Source organism: Lathamus discolor, chromosome 5 (genome assembly GCF_037157495.1).
Source record: "Lathamus discolor isolate bLatDis1 chromosome 5, bLatDis1.hap1, whole genome shotgun sequence".
Classification (NCBI taxonomy): Eukaryota; Metazoa; Chordata; class Aves; order Psittaciformes; family Psittacidae; genus Lathamus; species Lathamus discolor.
Genome location: NC_088888.1, coordinates 108,288,244 through 108,302,183, shown reverse-complemented (window position 1 = coordinate 108,302,183; position 13,940 = coordinate 108,288,244). Strand labels below are relative to the sequence as shown.

General features: G+C 36.9%; 1 protein-coding gene across 5 annotated transcripts in view; it reads left to right on the top strand.

Moving 5' to 3' along the window:
* PKHD1 (PKHD1 ciliary IPT domain containing fibrocystin/polyductin) overlaps positions 1-13,940 on the top strand; it is a 272,144-nt gene that overhangs the window by 168,725 nt on the left and 89,479 nt on the right. For all 5 annotated transcript variants that reach the window (XR_010613271.1, XM_065681837.1, XM_065681838.1 and 2 more), the window contains exons 53-58: positions 5,028-5,141; positions 7,071-7,158; positions 7,980-8,134; positions 9,920-10,072; positions 10,376-11,254; positions 12,399-12,561. Coding sequence is in view for 4 of the 5 variants with exons in the window: in XM_065681837.1 (XP_065537909.1) it covers positions 5,028-5,141; positions 7,071-7,158; positions 7,980-8,134; positions 9,920-10,072; positions 10,376-11,254; positions 12,399-12,561 (1,552 nt within the window). In the remaining variant the exon portion in view is untranslated. The remainder of the gene's footprint in view (positions 1-5,027; positions 5,142-7,070; positions 7,159-7,979; positions 8,135-9,919; positions 10,073-10,375; positions 11,255-12,398; positions 12,562-13,940) is intronic.

The window sequence follows — 13,940 nt, the reverse complement described above, 5'->3', positions numbered from 1 at the left end:
TGATCACTCTCTTATATCTGCCAACTTCATATAATGGTTTTGAGGGCATTAGGACTCTTAGATGGCATTAGACATCTATATTTAGGCAGCTGAATCCTATCCTACGTGTCTTCCTTCTTACTCTTTGGACATTCATCTTTCACTTCTGGCTGCTGGTTCCCTTCTGGCTGCTGGCTCTTACTCCACAGCTATCTGTCTCTCATCTCTTCTGTTTATTTGGCAGCACCACCTGTAAGGGGCAACCCATGTGATGTCTCCTTGTTTACAAGCTGCTTTTACAGGCTTCTTTGCAGAATGCAGTCTGAATACCTGAAGGAAAAGCTCAGGAAGGAGAACCAACACGAAGTGACTATCAAGCTGTGTATCGACCACAAATAAAAACTCTACAGACTTTCTGGTGACAATATACCATGGTTTTCAAAATAATCTTGGATGCAGAAAACACAGAGCTGATATTGGAGGTGGTCACGACAAGATATTTAGCAAAGTCTATTTGACAATGGAAGGAAGGGGATTTTATCTCAGAGAGTTCCTTACTCTTATATGCAATAGCCATTGCAGTGTCATGTCGTAAAGAAAGGAAAGGCTAGAAGGGAGTAAACACCCACTATTCTAGGAAAAAAAGGAATGGGTTTTGTTATGGAAAAATAAAAAATAACATAACAAAAATCTGTCAGGAAGAACATCTGGAATAAAAGTGAAATATGAAAACAATGGAAACAGTAAAATAGATCCAGGCTGCAGTACAGAACAAGTGAAAATCTGGATAGAAAAAAACATACCTGTCTGTTCTCTCCCTTGTTTTTATTTTCCTATTTTTGCACAGTAGGGTTTATGCTCGCCAGAGCTTAGACCTGTTGAAGGATTATGAACCAGCTGCAACCATTGTGCTAACAGATGTGTTTCAATCCAGACAGCTGGACCTCACACTTCTTCAGTAAAGTATGTAATCAGTGGTGACTTTACTAATAGCACAGGTTGTTTCTTACACATGTGATTATTATATTTGGCGCTTTTTTGTTGTTATTTTTCTGCACTGTGTAGTGCATTTGTTGTGGTGCCAGAACTCCCTGGAAGAAGATCAGCTTTAGATGCCCCTTGTAGAAGGTCACGCATCTGCAGCGAGGCTATTTGATGTGACATGTATCATCAGGCAGACAGTGGAGGCACAAACTGACTGTGCAGTGCCTGTGCAGAGCCCAGCTTGTAGGAAGTTGCAGAGTTGCTGTGTATGCACCAACAGGTTGACCTGTGTGTGCACTGAAGGAACACCTGAAATACCCAGAGTGAGCAAACCACTGCTCAGGAGCAGTGCTCAGGCTGGCATATATGTGTCGTATGGGCATAAATAAGCAGGTCCCTCAAATTCTACATAAACTTTCCAGTCGGAAGAACGTGTCTGAGGAAGCTCTTTCTATTTTCTGCACATCTCACCAGACTCTTCTGCCAGCTTCTAGTTTACTAGTTGCAATTACCTTTTATTTTCTGGTTCTCTGCCAGCAGTGTCTTATTATCTCACCAGGTTGCTCATCAATTTGATAAGCTTTCCACTATGAATTGGGTTCCATTTGTGCATCTCTCATGCAGGATAGGTAATTGGACAGTTTGATGTGATCTTCAGCTCAGTAAAGTGGGGCAAATAACCTGAAGTTTTCACATCCAAAGTTCAAAGACAGGAACCTAAAGCCCATATTCTTCACATATGTGTTGCTGAGATTATTATTCCAGTGTTTATGCCAACTTGGTAGTTTAAACAAAACTGCTTATTGCAAGAGCTGTGATTTTATATGGCAGTTACTTTGTAAGATGATAAAACTTATCCAGCCCCAGTGACTTGGGTACATTAATTATTTTGGATTTCCCTATAAGTAAGCTGAGGTAGCTGTCATTTCCGTATCTTTGTTTTCATGAGCCGTTCTGTAGGGTTGTATTTAGACTAATCCAAAGTGTGTATCTCAGACCTTACTTTGCTTTTCCCTTTCTATTCTTTTGTTCTCCATCCAATCACAATACCTTCTCAAGATCTGTAATTTTATATTTTGAATATTCTTCACTTTCTTTCCTAATTCTTCACATTAAAATTATTTCTGATTTTGCTGGCCCATGTCTTTAATTGGTTTTTGCCCATTTGTGTCAGCTTCTCCATTACTTTCAGTATCTTTACACTACTTTGGATCGTTGACAAAATGTTGCATACCACGGAGCTTCCAAGACCAGACCTATGTGAATCAATGCCCCCATTTTAATAAGTCAGCCTGTAAATTGATGTGTGCCATGTTTGGGCTGTACCAGTGTAGTTCGTTAATCAGAAAGTTTGGTGCTACTAAGTCAAGTGCCTTGGAGAAGCCAATTGTATTATATCAAAGCTATTATCTTTATAAACTAAACCTGTAATCTCATTAGAAGATGATAACAAGGAAGTTTCACAAGACCTTTTTTCTATAAATCCAGGTTGATTGGCATTAATTATATCATCCACCTTTAATGATTTATTAATTGTGTTCAGAGTTGGACATTCAATTTTTATTTATTTTTCCCTTAGAATCAGTGTCAAGCTGACAGGCCTGTGATTACCTAGGGCTTTTGCTTTTATCTTTGTTTGAAATATTGGCACAATATTAACTTACTTCAAGTGCTCTGAGACATCGTGAGCAATCCCAAAATTGCTGAAAAGTCCACCTTAATAGTCCAATGATTTTCTGGGCCACTTCTTTTGTAGCAGTTGCATTGAAGCTGCTGAAATCTATTGATTTAAACCCATGGAACTATTTAGGGAAATAGGCATGTATTCACATTATTTTTTTCTAAATATACTTCAAACAAGTAATTTTTTTTTACTTATAGATACCTCCCATGTTCTTTTGTGTCATATATCACTTGCAGTTCCCAGCCACTGAAACACTTCTGTGAGCATCATCCTCCCACTTTTTTATTTCTTTTGTAAAAATTTAATATGGTGATGAGATATTAAGAACAGTTTTATTATAATTTTTTTTTTTTGTCACTCTGATTGCATTTTGGGTTTGTGTGGTTTTTTTTTTTCTTTAATAAGGGCAACATTACTTAACCTATTATCATGCTTTCTATCATTAAAAATCACAAATTTTTAGCTAATTGCAGATATAAGTCTCTTAAAAGAGTGATGGTGTCCAGTTCAAGCCTTTAGAATTCACATTTCCAAACATTTGTCTGTGATTGTTAAGCCTGAAAAGCTACTTAAAAATGGTTTTAAAAGTGAGCTGAGAATTCAATAAACCACATAGCTATTTATAACTGATTTAACTAGAAGAAATAGTAAATGCTTTGTAACCAAGAGTAGAATAATAATACCGATAATAACACCAAAAGTAATTTATAATGATAATTAATAATAATCCCCTCTTTAAGAGACATCATCATGATTAGGAACTGGTAATTGTGAATAACATTGTAAAATCAGTATAAAGGTCTCCAGACTTTTTTTGTTGAGTCTTTCTTTAGTCTTCACTGTAGCTAATAACTTTATCTTAGGGAAGAAGGTTGACCCAAGGACTGTGAAAAGTATATTCAGCCTGAATATTTTAAATCATATCTTGCTGTGACAGTGAAGCAGGAAAACAGTCACTCTGCATACAAAACCAGACACAAATGTCTACATAGCAGCCTTCCAGTATCTGAAGGGGGGCTATAGGGATGCTGGGGTTGGACTATTCATTAGGGACTGTAGTGATAGGACAAAGGGTAAGGGGTTAAAACTTAAACAGGGGAAGTTTAGATTGGATATAAGGAGGAAGTTCTTTACTGTAAGGGTGGTGAGGCACTGGAATGGGTTGCCCAGGGAGGTTATGAATGTTTCATCCCAGGTGGTGTTCCAGGCCAGGTTGGACAGAGCCTTGGGTGACATGGTTTAATGTGAGGTGTCCCTGCCACGGCAGGAGGGTTGGAACTAAATGATCTTAAGGTCCTTTCCAACCATAATTCTATGATTCTATGATAGCTCTTCTGTTATTTTCAGTGGATATTTGTTTAACCTAGTGTGTCAGTGGTGAAAGTGCTTATTACTAGGTTTGCTTTGTGAAAACGGTATTTGGTGACAGCCCAGTTCCTGTTTTTTTTTTTTTTTTTTGTGTTCAAACCACAGTTATGAGAGTTTAAAAAAAAAAGTCAAACATGGTTTGGATGGATGATGGACACTGTGAAACTGAATTCCCTCCATGTCCCCAGAGAAGATACGAGCTCACTGGTGTGAGATATATTAAATGGATGTGCAAATCTTGTACTGCTTGTCTTTTACACGTTAAAAAAACTGCAAAGAGAATCTAAATATCTACAGATATAGTCAGATAGTGGTGGGGAACAATGAATTTTTTTACTTATTTCATTTATTTAAAAATGCTTTTAAAGAGAAATATTTCTTTAGGATACAAAATCAGCTTTCCTTTCCAAACTAGTAATTTTTAAATATTAAAAGAATGTGACAGGCCAACTAATTTTGTACAGATATGTATATAATTTTTAGTTCTACATCTGCTGCAGTTTTCTGTTGCATAATTGATTTAATCTCTGATTTTAAAGGAACGATGAACTCTTTTACTGGACTCCGCATACATTTCTCCAGGGCAAAAGCTGTCCTACTTTTTCCTCCTTAGTGTCTGTTTAGTGCTGGGGCATTTTCTTCTGAAGCTGTAAACTATCCTTGGTGAAATAAATAAAGTCAAATTTGGAATGCAGTTTACTGTACAAACTTACTGCCACAAGATAAGAGCACACCATCACACACCAAAACTTCTTGGGCATTTTCTTCTCCCTTACTCTTTTCCCTTGATATTTCCGTTGATCTGAAAGACTGTTTTACTCAGCCTGGCTGAAGAACTCATTACATGGGACATGGTGAAATACTAAAGAACCGGAAAGACAAAAATAGGCTGAAGAGAGAAACTTGGACCCCTACATTTGGATTCATGCACCCCAGTTACACCTGAATTTCAGCATTACGAAAGACATTCATATCATTCTGGTGGGTTGTTGCTGTTCTGTCTTTATTGCAGGTTCTATTCATCATCCCTTAGAAAGGGATTTAAAGCTGCTGGTCCTTCTTCGAGCATCTGAAGGGATTTACTGTGATCAGCTGGATGAAATAAATGTCCACCCAGGGAGTATTGGTATGTAACATGAGTTCAGCTTTTCACAGGAAACCAGTCTTAGGCAACAGCCAAATCTACCACTGTTAAGCCTGTTGCAATGTCATACAGGAAAACATCTAACAAAAATGCACGCTTTCTTCCCATCTAAAAATTTTAACTTTCACCAGGTCAAGTCCTGAATTTTTTGTGGAGGACTTTGTTTAGGCAAAATTCAACAGAAGTGAGAAACTAGATGTCAAATCCTGAGGTCTTTATATAAGAAACTGGAGATGACTTAAAAGACACATGCAGGAGTTTTTCTTGGTTGTAGACTTGAGATTTGTCAAAGGTAGCTGTCAATGTTGAAAGTATTAAAACTAAGATGACCTTGCTAAGTGGAGAGAAATGCATATTGCTTTGGTCTCAATTATCTTTGGTCTCTCTTAGGATGAAAAAAATTGCCTTCAAATTTCAAGCTTATGATGAGCTTAAACTTACATAGCTATTTTTAAATGCCTGACTTAAGTGAGAGTAATTACATCCAAGAGCCACCACATGGACCCAAATATACACATTTAAATATTTCCAAGCATTTAAACTCACAGAAAAACTGGCAGAAGAAGGTTTATGTTAACTTGTACATGTTTTCATATAACTGAGGTTAAAGAAATAAGTTAACTTTTTTGGTTTTGCATGTTTTAAAATGTTTTAAACACTAAGTGAGTATTACAGGGTTTTGTTCATTGAGGAACTTTTGTAAACACAGTAGAAACTCAGAATTCTAGCAAGAGAAATTGCCTGAGCAAGATTTGTAGAATATCAGAGAACTTTTGAGAAAAAAAATGAATAAATAATCAGAAATTCCAAATTCATTTCTGATGATGACATTGAGAAACCATTGCACACATTGATCAAACAATTATGGACTTCTAGCAAATAACTAAGTGTAATGTTTGGAAAGCAAGACAGACACCTAACTATAGAGGAAAAGGATTTTGAAGGGGTTTTAAAGTCTAGATTACCGAGGAGCTGAAGTGTAACAATGGCTAGCAATTTAACTTCCTATGATTTTAGTGACTAGAAAAGAAAATAGATGCATTGCTGCAGCTTATCACACTATCATGTGGGACTTCACAACTATTCATGCTATCATTTTAAACCATAGCAAATGCAATATCATGGAAGCTATTTTAAAAGTCTGTCTTGGTGGGATAGTCAGGGTTGCATTACCAGTGCTTGCTGCAGTCTTTTTTTAGACTATAGTTGCACAGTACATCATGGAAAAAAGTTGTCTGTGGAGGAGATTAGCCCAGGCAGTAAAAGGGGTTCACTAAATATTTGAAGCACAACTCCTCTGAAGCAATGTGTTACTATTAGAGATGTAGGACAAATGTTGAACTGGCGCAAATGAAAAGATTTCAGATCAGGTCAGCAAACTGGAAGAAAACATTTCAATGCAGGAAATCAGAATTTTTTTATGTTTCAAATGTAATCTTCTTAGAGCATCTGTATGAAAAGTTTTTATACCTTAGGTATTTGCCATGGTTTTGGATCTCCTTTCCAGAAAAAAAGTGTTGTTTTTTTTTTTTTTTTTTTTCCCCTCTGATAAGAAATATGAACAAGTAATTTTTGGTATCTTTTGTTCCTGGAGTTTTACTGAATTTTTTTACTTCATTAGATTTTTGGGAGGGTTGATACCTTTGTAATTCTAATTTGAGTTATTGAGACTTCTATGGTACAATCCTCTTTCTTGTTTTTACGTATGATGGCAATTTTATTTTATTAATGTTTCATTTCTAGTTCACTTTGTCTTTCAAGTGGAGGCTATGTGCTGTTCTTACACTTTTCATAAAATATAGAAGCACACTTTAATAAATATAAAGATTCCTTTGTATTTAATTATTAGTTCAGTTCTTCTCAAGTCTCTCTTTCCCCTACCTTTGAACTTCTGCTTCTGTTTTTTTCCAGGGGTTTATGGGCAGGTGCAAATTTTTAGTGCTTATCCTAAGACATCTTGGACACATCTTGGAACTGATGCTGCTCCTGGCAATGAAAGGTGGTATTTTCCCCAAATATACCTCAAAATATTAAGTTTTGGCTCCTGTCCCTATTACTAGCATGTTCCTATGAGTTGCATTACTCTTTTCTTTTTAAAAGAACAGCTAAGTTACTTCTTGCAAGAAAACAATACTCTTTTTAGATTAACTTTAATTCTAAAGAAGAATTAATTTGAGATTTCCTGCCTGCCTCTCTCTCTTCCTTCCTCCCTCCCTCCCTTCATTTTTTCTCTCTTTCTCCCTCCGTTTCTCCCTCCTATCACATCTACAAAGTAATGTCTTAGATATCCTGGAACATTTTACATAACAAGAGGTACTTTTCTTTAGGGAATCAAATATTGCTGTACATGCCAAATTCAGAGAGAGCTGAATTGCCTTCCACCCACTACTGACTGTACCAATAAACTATAGCAGAACCTTAAATGCCAAGGGCACACACACACACAGCCGTACATGTGAACACCTACATTTTATTGTCCAAAGAAAGTCCAAAGCTGACTTTCAGCTCTGTAGGATATTCCTAGCACCAAAAATGGTCTGACACTTCTCTGGTATGCAACTTACTTGGGCCATGCAACTCTGTACCGGGACTGCGTATCTTGTTAATCAATGGTGTGAAATAGACATTTCAGGATTAATTTCCTCTCACATATTTTAGACATCTGTTTTTGAAGAAAGCCCTAAAGCTATTTTTCTTAGAGCATAGCCTGTGGATTCTATCTAAGATCTGCCTAGGCAAAACTGTTTTGAAGTTTTTTAAGGAAGTTTAACATAACTCTCAGAAATGTAATTACATTAACTTAGTAATTTGGCATTACAGAATTTTTGTGGAGGACAAAGTAGACTGGAATCATGATGGAGATATTGTGATCAGTTCTTCCTCCTACGAAGCCCACCAAGCTGAAATCGTTACACTTAAAGAAGTTAATGGTCATAACATAAAAATTAATGAACGCCTTCTGCACAGACATATAGGTAAGGAATCTTTCTTTCCATTTGGAAAAGTTTTCTTCTGAAGCATTGACTTTACATTTCATATTGCAAGAAGATCGATTCTACTTTATTGAGGTCTCTAAATGTCTTTATCCATATGCCTTTTTCTCATCATTTTGATACTGAAAACATGATGCTCAAAGTTGCACTGAATGGCTGATGTTAATATGAATTTCTGGGAATAGAATGAATATAGTGCTGAATATTTTTTGAAAACGTCCTGGTGTTTCATGTTTTAAGTAAACTGATTAACATAGAGAGAATGTCACAGATTTTAAAGGGGAAAAAAAGTGTAGGTTTTCTTAGGCCATTTGCATAATTTTTGTTGTGGACAGCCAAAAAATGAAAAACTAAATACCTCAAAAAAAAAAAAAAAAAAAAAATCATCAAAATACTTAAATTCAGGGAGTTTCAGTTCCATGGCATGAAACTAATGTATTTATGATCTAATCTATAACTAAACATAAAATTTGTATATAGCTTTATTTCCTGTGTAGATTACATGGAATCTGTATTTAAGTGGAAAGAGAGATGCACTGTTGATAATTTATTTAATTTTATTTAAACCTATAAAGTAAATCTATTACCATCTATTAAAAAAATAGAAGAATTTTATTAACAGGTCAAATTCTGAAGCTCCAAACTCAGGACTTTTCTTATGCATAGCAATATTTTTTTTAATTTAGTCTTTATTCAAGGCAGTAGCACAGAATTTAGTATGATGGATAAACAAGCTCAGAACTATTGTGTGTTTTAAATAGCTTTAACTGCAAACAAAGTTTCACTTGGCACTGAGCGCTGTTCTGCAGTTATCCATAGTTTTAGTTGATAGTAGCCTCCTTTGCATAGTTTTGTATGACAATTGCATTAAAAAAAAAAAAAAAGAAAAGAAAGAATGAAACCTGCTAGTCAGTCTTGGAGCCAGAGAACAGATAAGTGTATCCTGAGATGAAATGACTGCATACACATTAATTTCTGCACCAGTTGTTGGGTATAACTGCGGAGAAAAGATTTGATGGGAGAATTAAGAGCTACATAAATTACTGCAATTCACCTGGGCAAATGTGATATCTACAGTATGTGTTTGCGCATGAGCTAGTCATTCTCAACTCCCTTGGTAATTAAAGCAGAAAAATGCATACTGTTCACTTCTGTTTCATCTCACCCTAAGTGGATGTGTAAAACAGATGATAACAAATAGTGCTTGAGAATTGGCTATTGCTCTCCATTGTACATAAAAACAGTTTGGATACTTAAATCATAGCTATAGGTATCTAAAGTCATCTGAAATTGATTCAAAGCTAGATATCTGCATAAACTTTCTCAAAAGTCTCATTTAGAAATACTTTATTTAGAAAACACACACAACCAAGACTCTGTAGCAAATTGGGTTTTAGCATTGTCACTCACGAAAATCAGCTCTACAGTGTACTGAAGAATAACTCCAGCACATATAGCTTAGAAAAAAGTAAAGTGTAAAGCTGTTCATTGATTTGGCATACCGCAGGGAAAAGCTTTAGCACCTTCTTTTTCTAAAAATTGAATATGTTGGTAAAACATAAGTGCATAGTGAATATTTGATGGGCAGGTGGCCTTTCTGGTTTTGTGTTGATGCATGTAAATTCTGCTGGAGGAAAAACACACCTGAATGTCAGTGCAGATTCTGCACAGAAGCTGTGCATAAGCTGTCAGGCTTTATGTCCATCAAAGCACTGGTTTATAGATATGATAGACACTTACCACATTTCCTTTATTGAAACTCCCCAGGGCATTCCCATGACACAGAAGACAGTAGACGCATCCCTTTGGCTGCAGAGGTTGGACTCCTAACACGGAATGTACAGATCAAGTCTGATGTGGCTTGCACTGGGAGGATGCTGGTGGGACGTTTTACAGACTCCAATGGGACAGAGTTTAAAGGTAGTTGAGATTCATCTGCCCTCATTGACCAGATCAGTTCTGCCCAAGAAAGTATGATATAGAAACAGGTGTATCCATTTTCATCTGCTATGCAGTTTTAAGCATAAGTAATGAAATACATATATTAGGTTCTGTGAGTAGTTGTTTTTTACTATAGTTTTATACATATTTGTAAAAAAAACCCACTGATTGCTAGGAATACCCTGAAAAACATTGCCTGAAAGCTGTTTAAATGGGTATCATTCTTACTGGTTCTTATGTGATTTTGTAAGCTTTTATTTCACTATAGTTATCTCATTACAGGTATCCTTCAACTCTTAAATATTGAATTTTTGAACTTTGGGCCTCCTCGGCTTTCTGCTATTGAATTCAGGAATATATCCCAAGAGTCCTCAGTGGTGTCATCCAGCATTAGTGGTAGCTGCGGAGCTGGCATTAAAGCAGTTGTGAGCAACTGGATCTTGTTACGTGATAATATGGTGTTTAACACAGTTGGACCTGGCATCGATTTGGAAGGGCAAAATCATTCTCTTATCAGGAACCTTGTCATTCTGAGCAGGCAGCCAGAAGACTCATTAAACTGGGTTGCTGGCATCAAGACAAACCTTGCCATTAGTGTCTCCCTCTGTGGCAATGTTGTGGCAGGATCTGAGAGAATTGGCTTCCATATCAGGGGGCAAGAGTGTTTGTTAGATGGAGGGTATTGCAGTGAAAATGTGGCTCATTCAAATCTCCATGGCATTCATCTGTACCAAGGAGATGGATTTCAGACCTGCACTAGAATCACAGGCTTTCTATCCTATAAGAATTATGACTATGGTATCATGTTCCATCTTGGAAGCAGCGTCATCATTGACAATATAGTGCTGGTGGACAACACTGTGGGACTCATGCCAGTAGTATATTGTCTGTACGCCAAGCAATGCCAGACAGGGAGAAGATTCATAGAACTTAGAAACTCCGTCATTGTCGCAACAAGCTCAGCTTTTGACTGCATCAGAGACAGGATCAAACCTCATTCAGCCAATCAGACAGCCAAGGATCGACCACCATCCTACCCTCTAAGAGGCCGTGTTGGGATTTTATGGCCTACATTCACCACTGTTCCTAGCCAAAGGCCAGATAACCCATGGCACAAAACTAGGAATTGTACGAAAGTCCTGGGACTCATGAAGCTGGAAGGTTGGTTTTCTGTGTCCACTGGCCAGATTATTCTGTCACTGTTTTTCCTGACTAATTACATTTTTCCAGTTGAAGTTGCAGCTTCCACACCCAAAAATGGGAAAGTGGGGAAATCCAAGATTCAGTGACATTTATAACAGATTTTTTTTTCACTTTTATACAGTTCAACAACAAAAAAATGTATTTGTTTTTTTTGACTTCCTGAATCTACTGCAGTATAATTATGTCATTTGCTAATGTATTTCAATTAATGTATAAAATAATGTGTAATATTCTACCTCAAACATGCCTGCCTTCTGTGCTATTTTTCCACTTGATTCATCTCTCTGATCTACAGTTACCTCTAGCTAAATGAAGATACTGAGCTTGAGATGTGAATAGCACACTTTGTATAGAATTTGCGCAGAACATAATGACTACAGCTGCACAGAAACAGTTATGGCTTTTATTGTTATAAGGGATTGCACAAGAGGGATAAAAGTTAGTTATGTGTGTATTCCGCATGTTTAGTTCAAATGAATTTTACAGTCCCCAGAATAATTTTTGCACTTAGTAGAACTTAGATAGCTAGTTGCTGTGGTGGGATCTAAATAACTTACAGGTTTATTTATCCCTCACTGTTACATATGTTTGTAAGAAAACACATTATCCTCTTTTTACTGAAGAATAAGAGAGACAGGAAAGACAAATAGACTTGCTCAGGGTCTCACAGAAAATTTGTGGCAAAACATGGATTTTGTAGCTTCAGAAGAGTTCAGTGACAGATCCAAGCACGTCACCAGTTCATGTTATATTAAGATCTGTCAAGTGGATAAACCATCCAAAGCAGGTTGTCATTAAGCTGGTTCTTACTAATTCAGCCCTTGCTTTTGTTACTTTCTCAGTTACTATTTCCTTTGATTTAAATTACTATTAGCATGACTTGGTTTATGTCAATTTAAGATATAACTTAGCTATGTAATATTGTAAAGCTAACCGAAGATCTATGATGAATATAATTAGTCTGATTTAAAATTATTTGTGCAAAGACATACACATAGGAGCAACTTAACATGGAAAATGTAATAGAACAAAGCCTTTCTATCTCTAATTCTGGCACTCCTGTAATCATTTTCCATACTTGATCTTCTCTTAATCCCTGCAGAAGTCACTTTTACTGGTTTTACAAAGAGCTGCTACAGTGAAGACAGGGATGTCTGCATCATGTCAAGTGCTGACCATTTAGGCATCATGCCGCTTATCACTGCAGAGACATCAAAGATGTTACATGTCAATGAGAAGGACAAGTTCTACTTTCATCCAACAAGGTAATATGCTTAATTCTGAATTATTTTTTCAATGGTTTATGCAAAAAATTGCCTACGGTTTGGGGACTATCCTAACATCTGTTTTTGTATTGTTTTAGAAAGAGTTTAAGCAATTAGTTTAGACTGGATGTCTATCAGCAGAGCAGTCCTATTCTTTGTCTCTGCTCCTGTCTGGCAAAAATGAACAAGCTCAGACATCAAACAAACATGTACAGAAAAACTTGAATCCAGGCAACAAACAAACAAAAAACTCCCCACTTATTTTAGAGCATTTTTTTGTTTTTAAATTTGAGGTTCAGATTCCATCAAGGTGCATCTCCAAACTAATCCTCTTGGATTTCCTCTTTTACTGACATTCGTATAGCAAAAAAACCCTCACACATCCCATTTCTTAAACCAGCATCCTGAGCATCTCTGACTTCCCAGCTTTAGGCTTCAGAAAATGTCAGGACCTCCAGCAAAAAACCCTGAGACAGGGAATGTCCTTTTGGTTGGGGAATTGGAGCTTGATTTTTGCCTGCAAGATCACATCAGAAATGTTGATCAGTACCAGGCAGGCTGTGAGATGTCAAATGATTGCCAGAACTGCTCATGCCCAGAGAGAATATCATCTGTGTGAGGGGGAACATGGAGGAGGGAGGGGAGAGCTTCATCTGTTACCTTAAGTCACTGCTGGTTGCAGCAGTTTAAATATACCACATCCAATGGAAACCACATGACTATTTATTTATTACAACCAGTGAACTCAGTACAGAGGCTATGTCAGGAAAGCCTTGAAGTAGAAAAAAATCCAGCAAGGACTCCACTTGCCAGTCAAAAATAATTGGAGGTGTCCCACACTGCAATGTTTAGAGCCCCTCCAGCCTTCTGCCAGAATTTTTATTTTATTCTATATTTTTGCTTTTTGCTCTGGGCATTAGTTTGTGTGTAGATTTCTGAGACCTGTCCAGCTTGTCAGCTCCCATTATGTTTCACTCTTGTATCCATCCCACGATATTATGCTATTAGTGAGCTGCTGAATACGCAGTCAGTTGCAAGAGCTGGTGATTTTCAAACATGATGAATGCACATGAATTACTGAATGCTTTCTCAGTAGTCTGGTACACCTCTGAGGGTGGTTACATCTCTTGGTGCTCCTCTGCATGCATTTATTTAGTCCACCTTTGTAACTGCTGAGCTTGATCCAGACTGGGGCTGCATTGTTCTGCTTCAGCATCCTGAAGGGATACCTTGATGGATATGTCCTGTCAAAGAGAGGATGAGGATTGCCTTAGAGCAAGAGATGAAATAGAAACATCAGGGAATATAGCAAGACCATGAAATACCTTGCTTGTCCCATTGATAGACCTAAACTTCTGAAATGCTGGATCTTCTGAGAG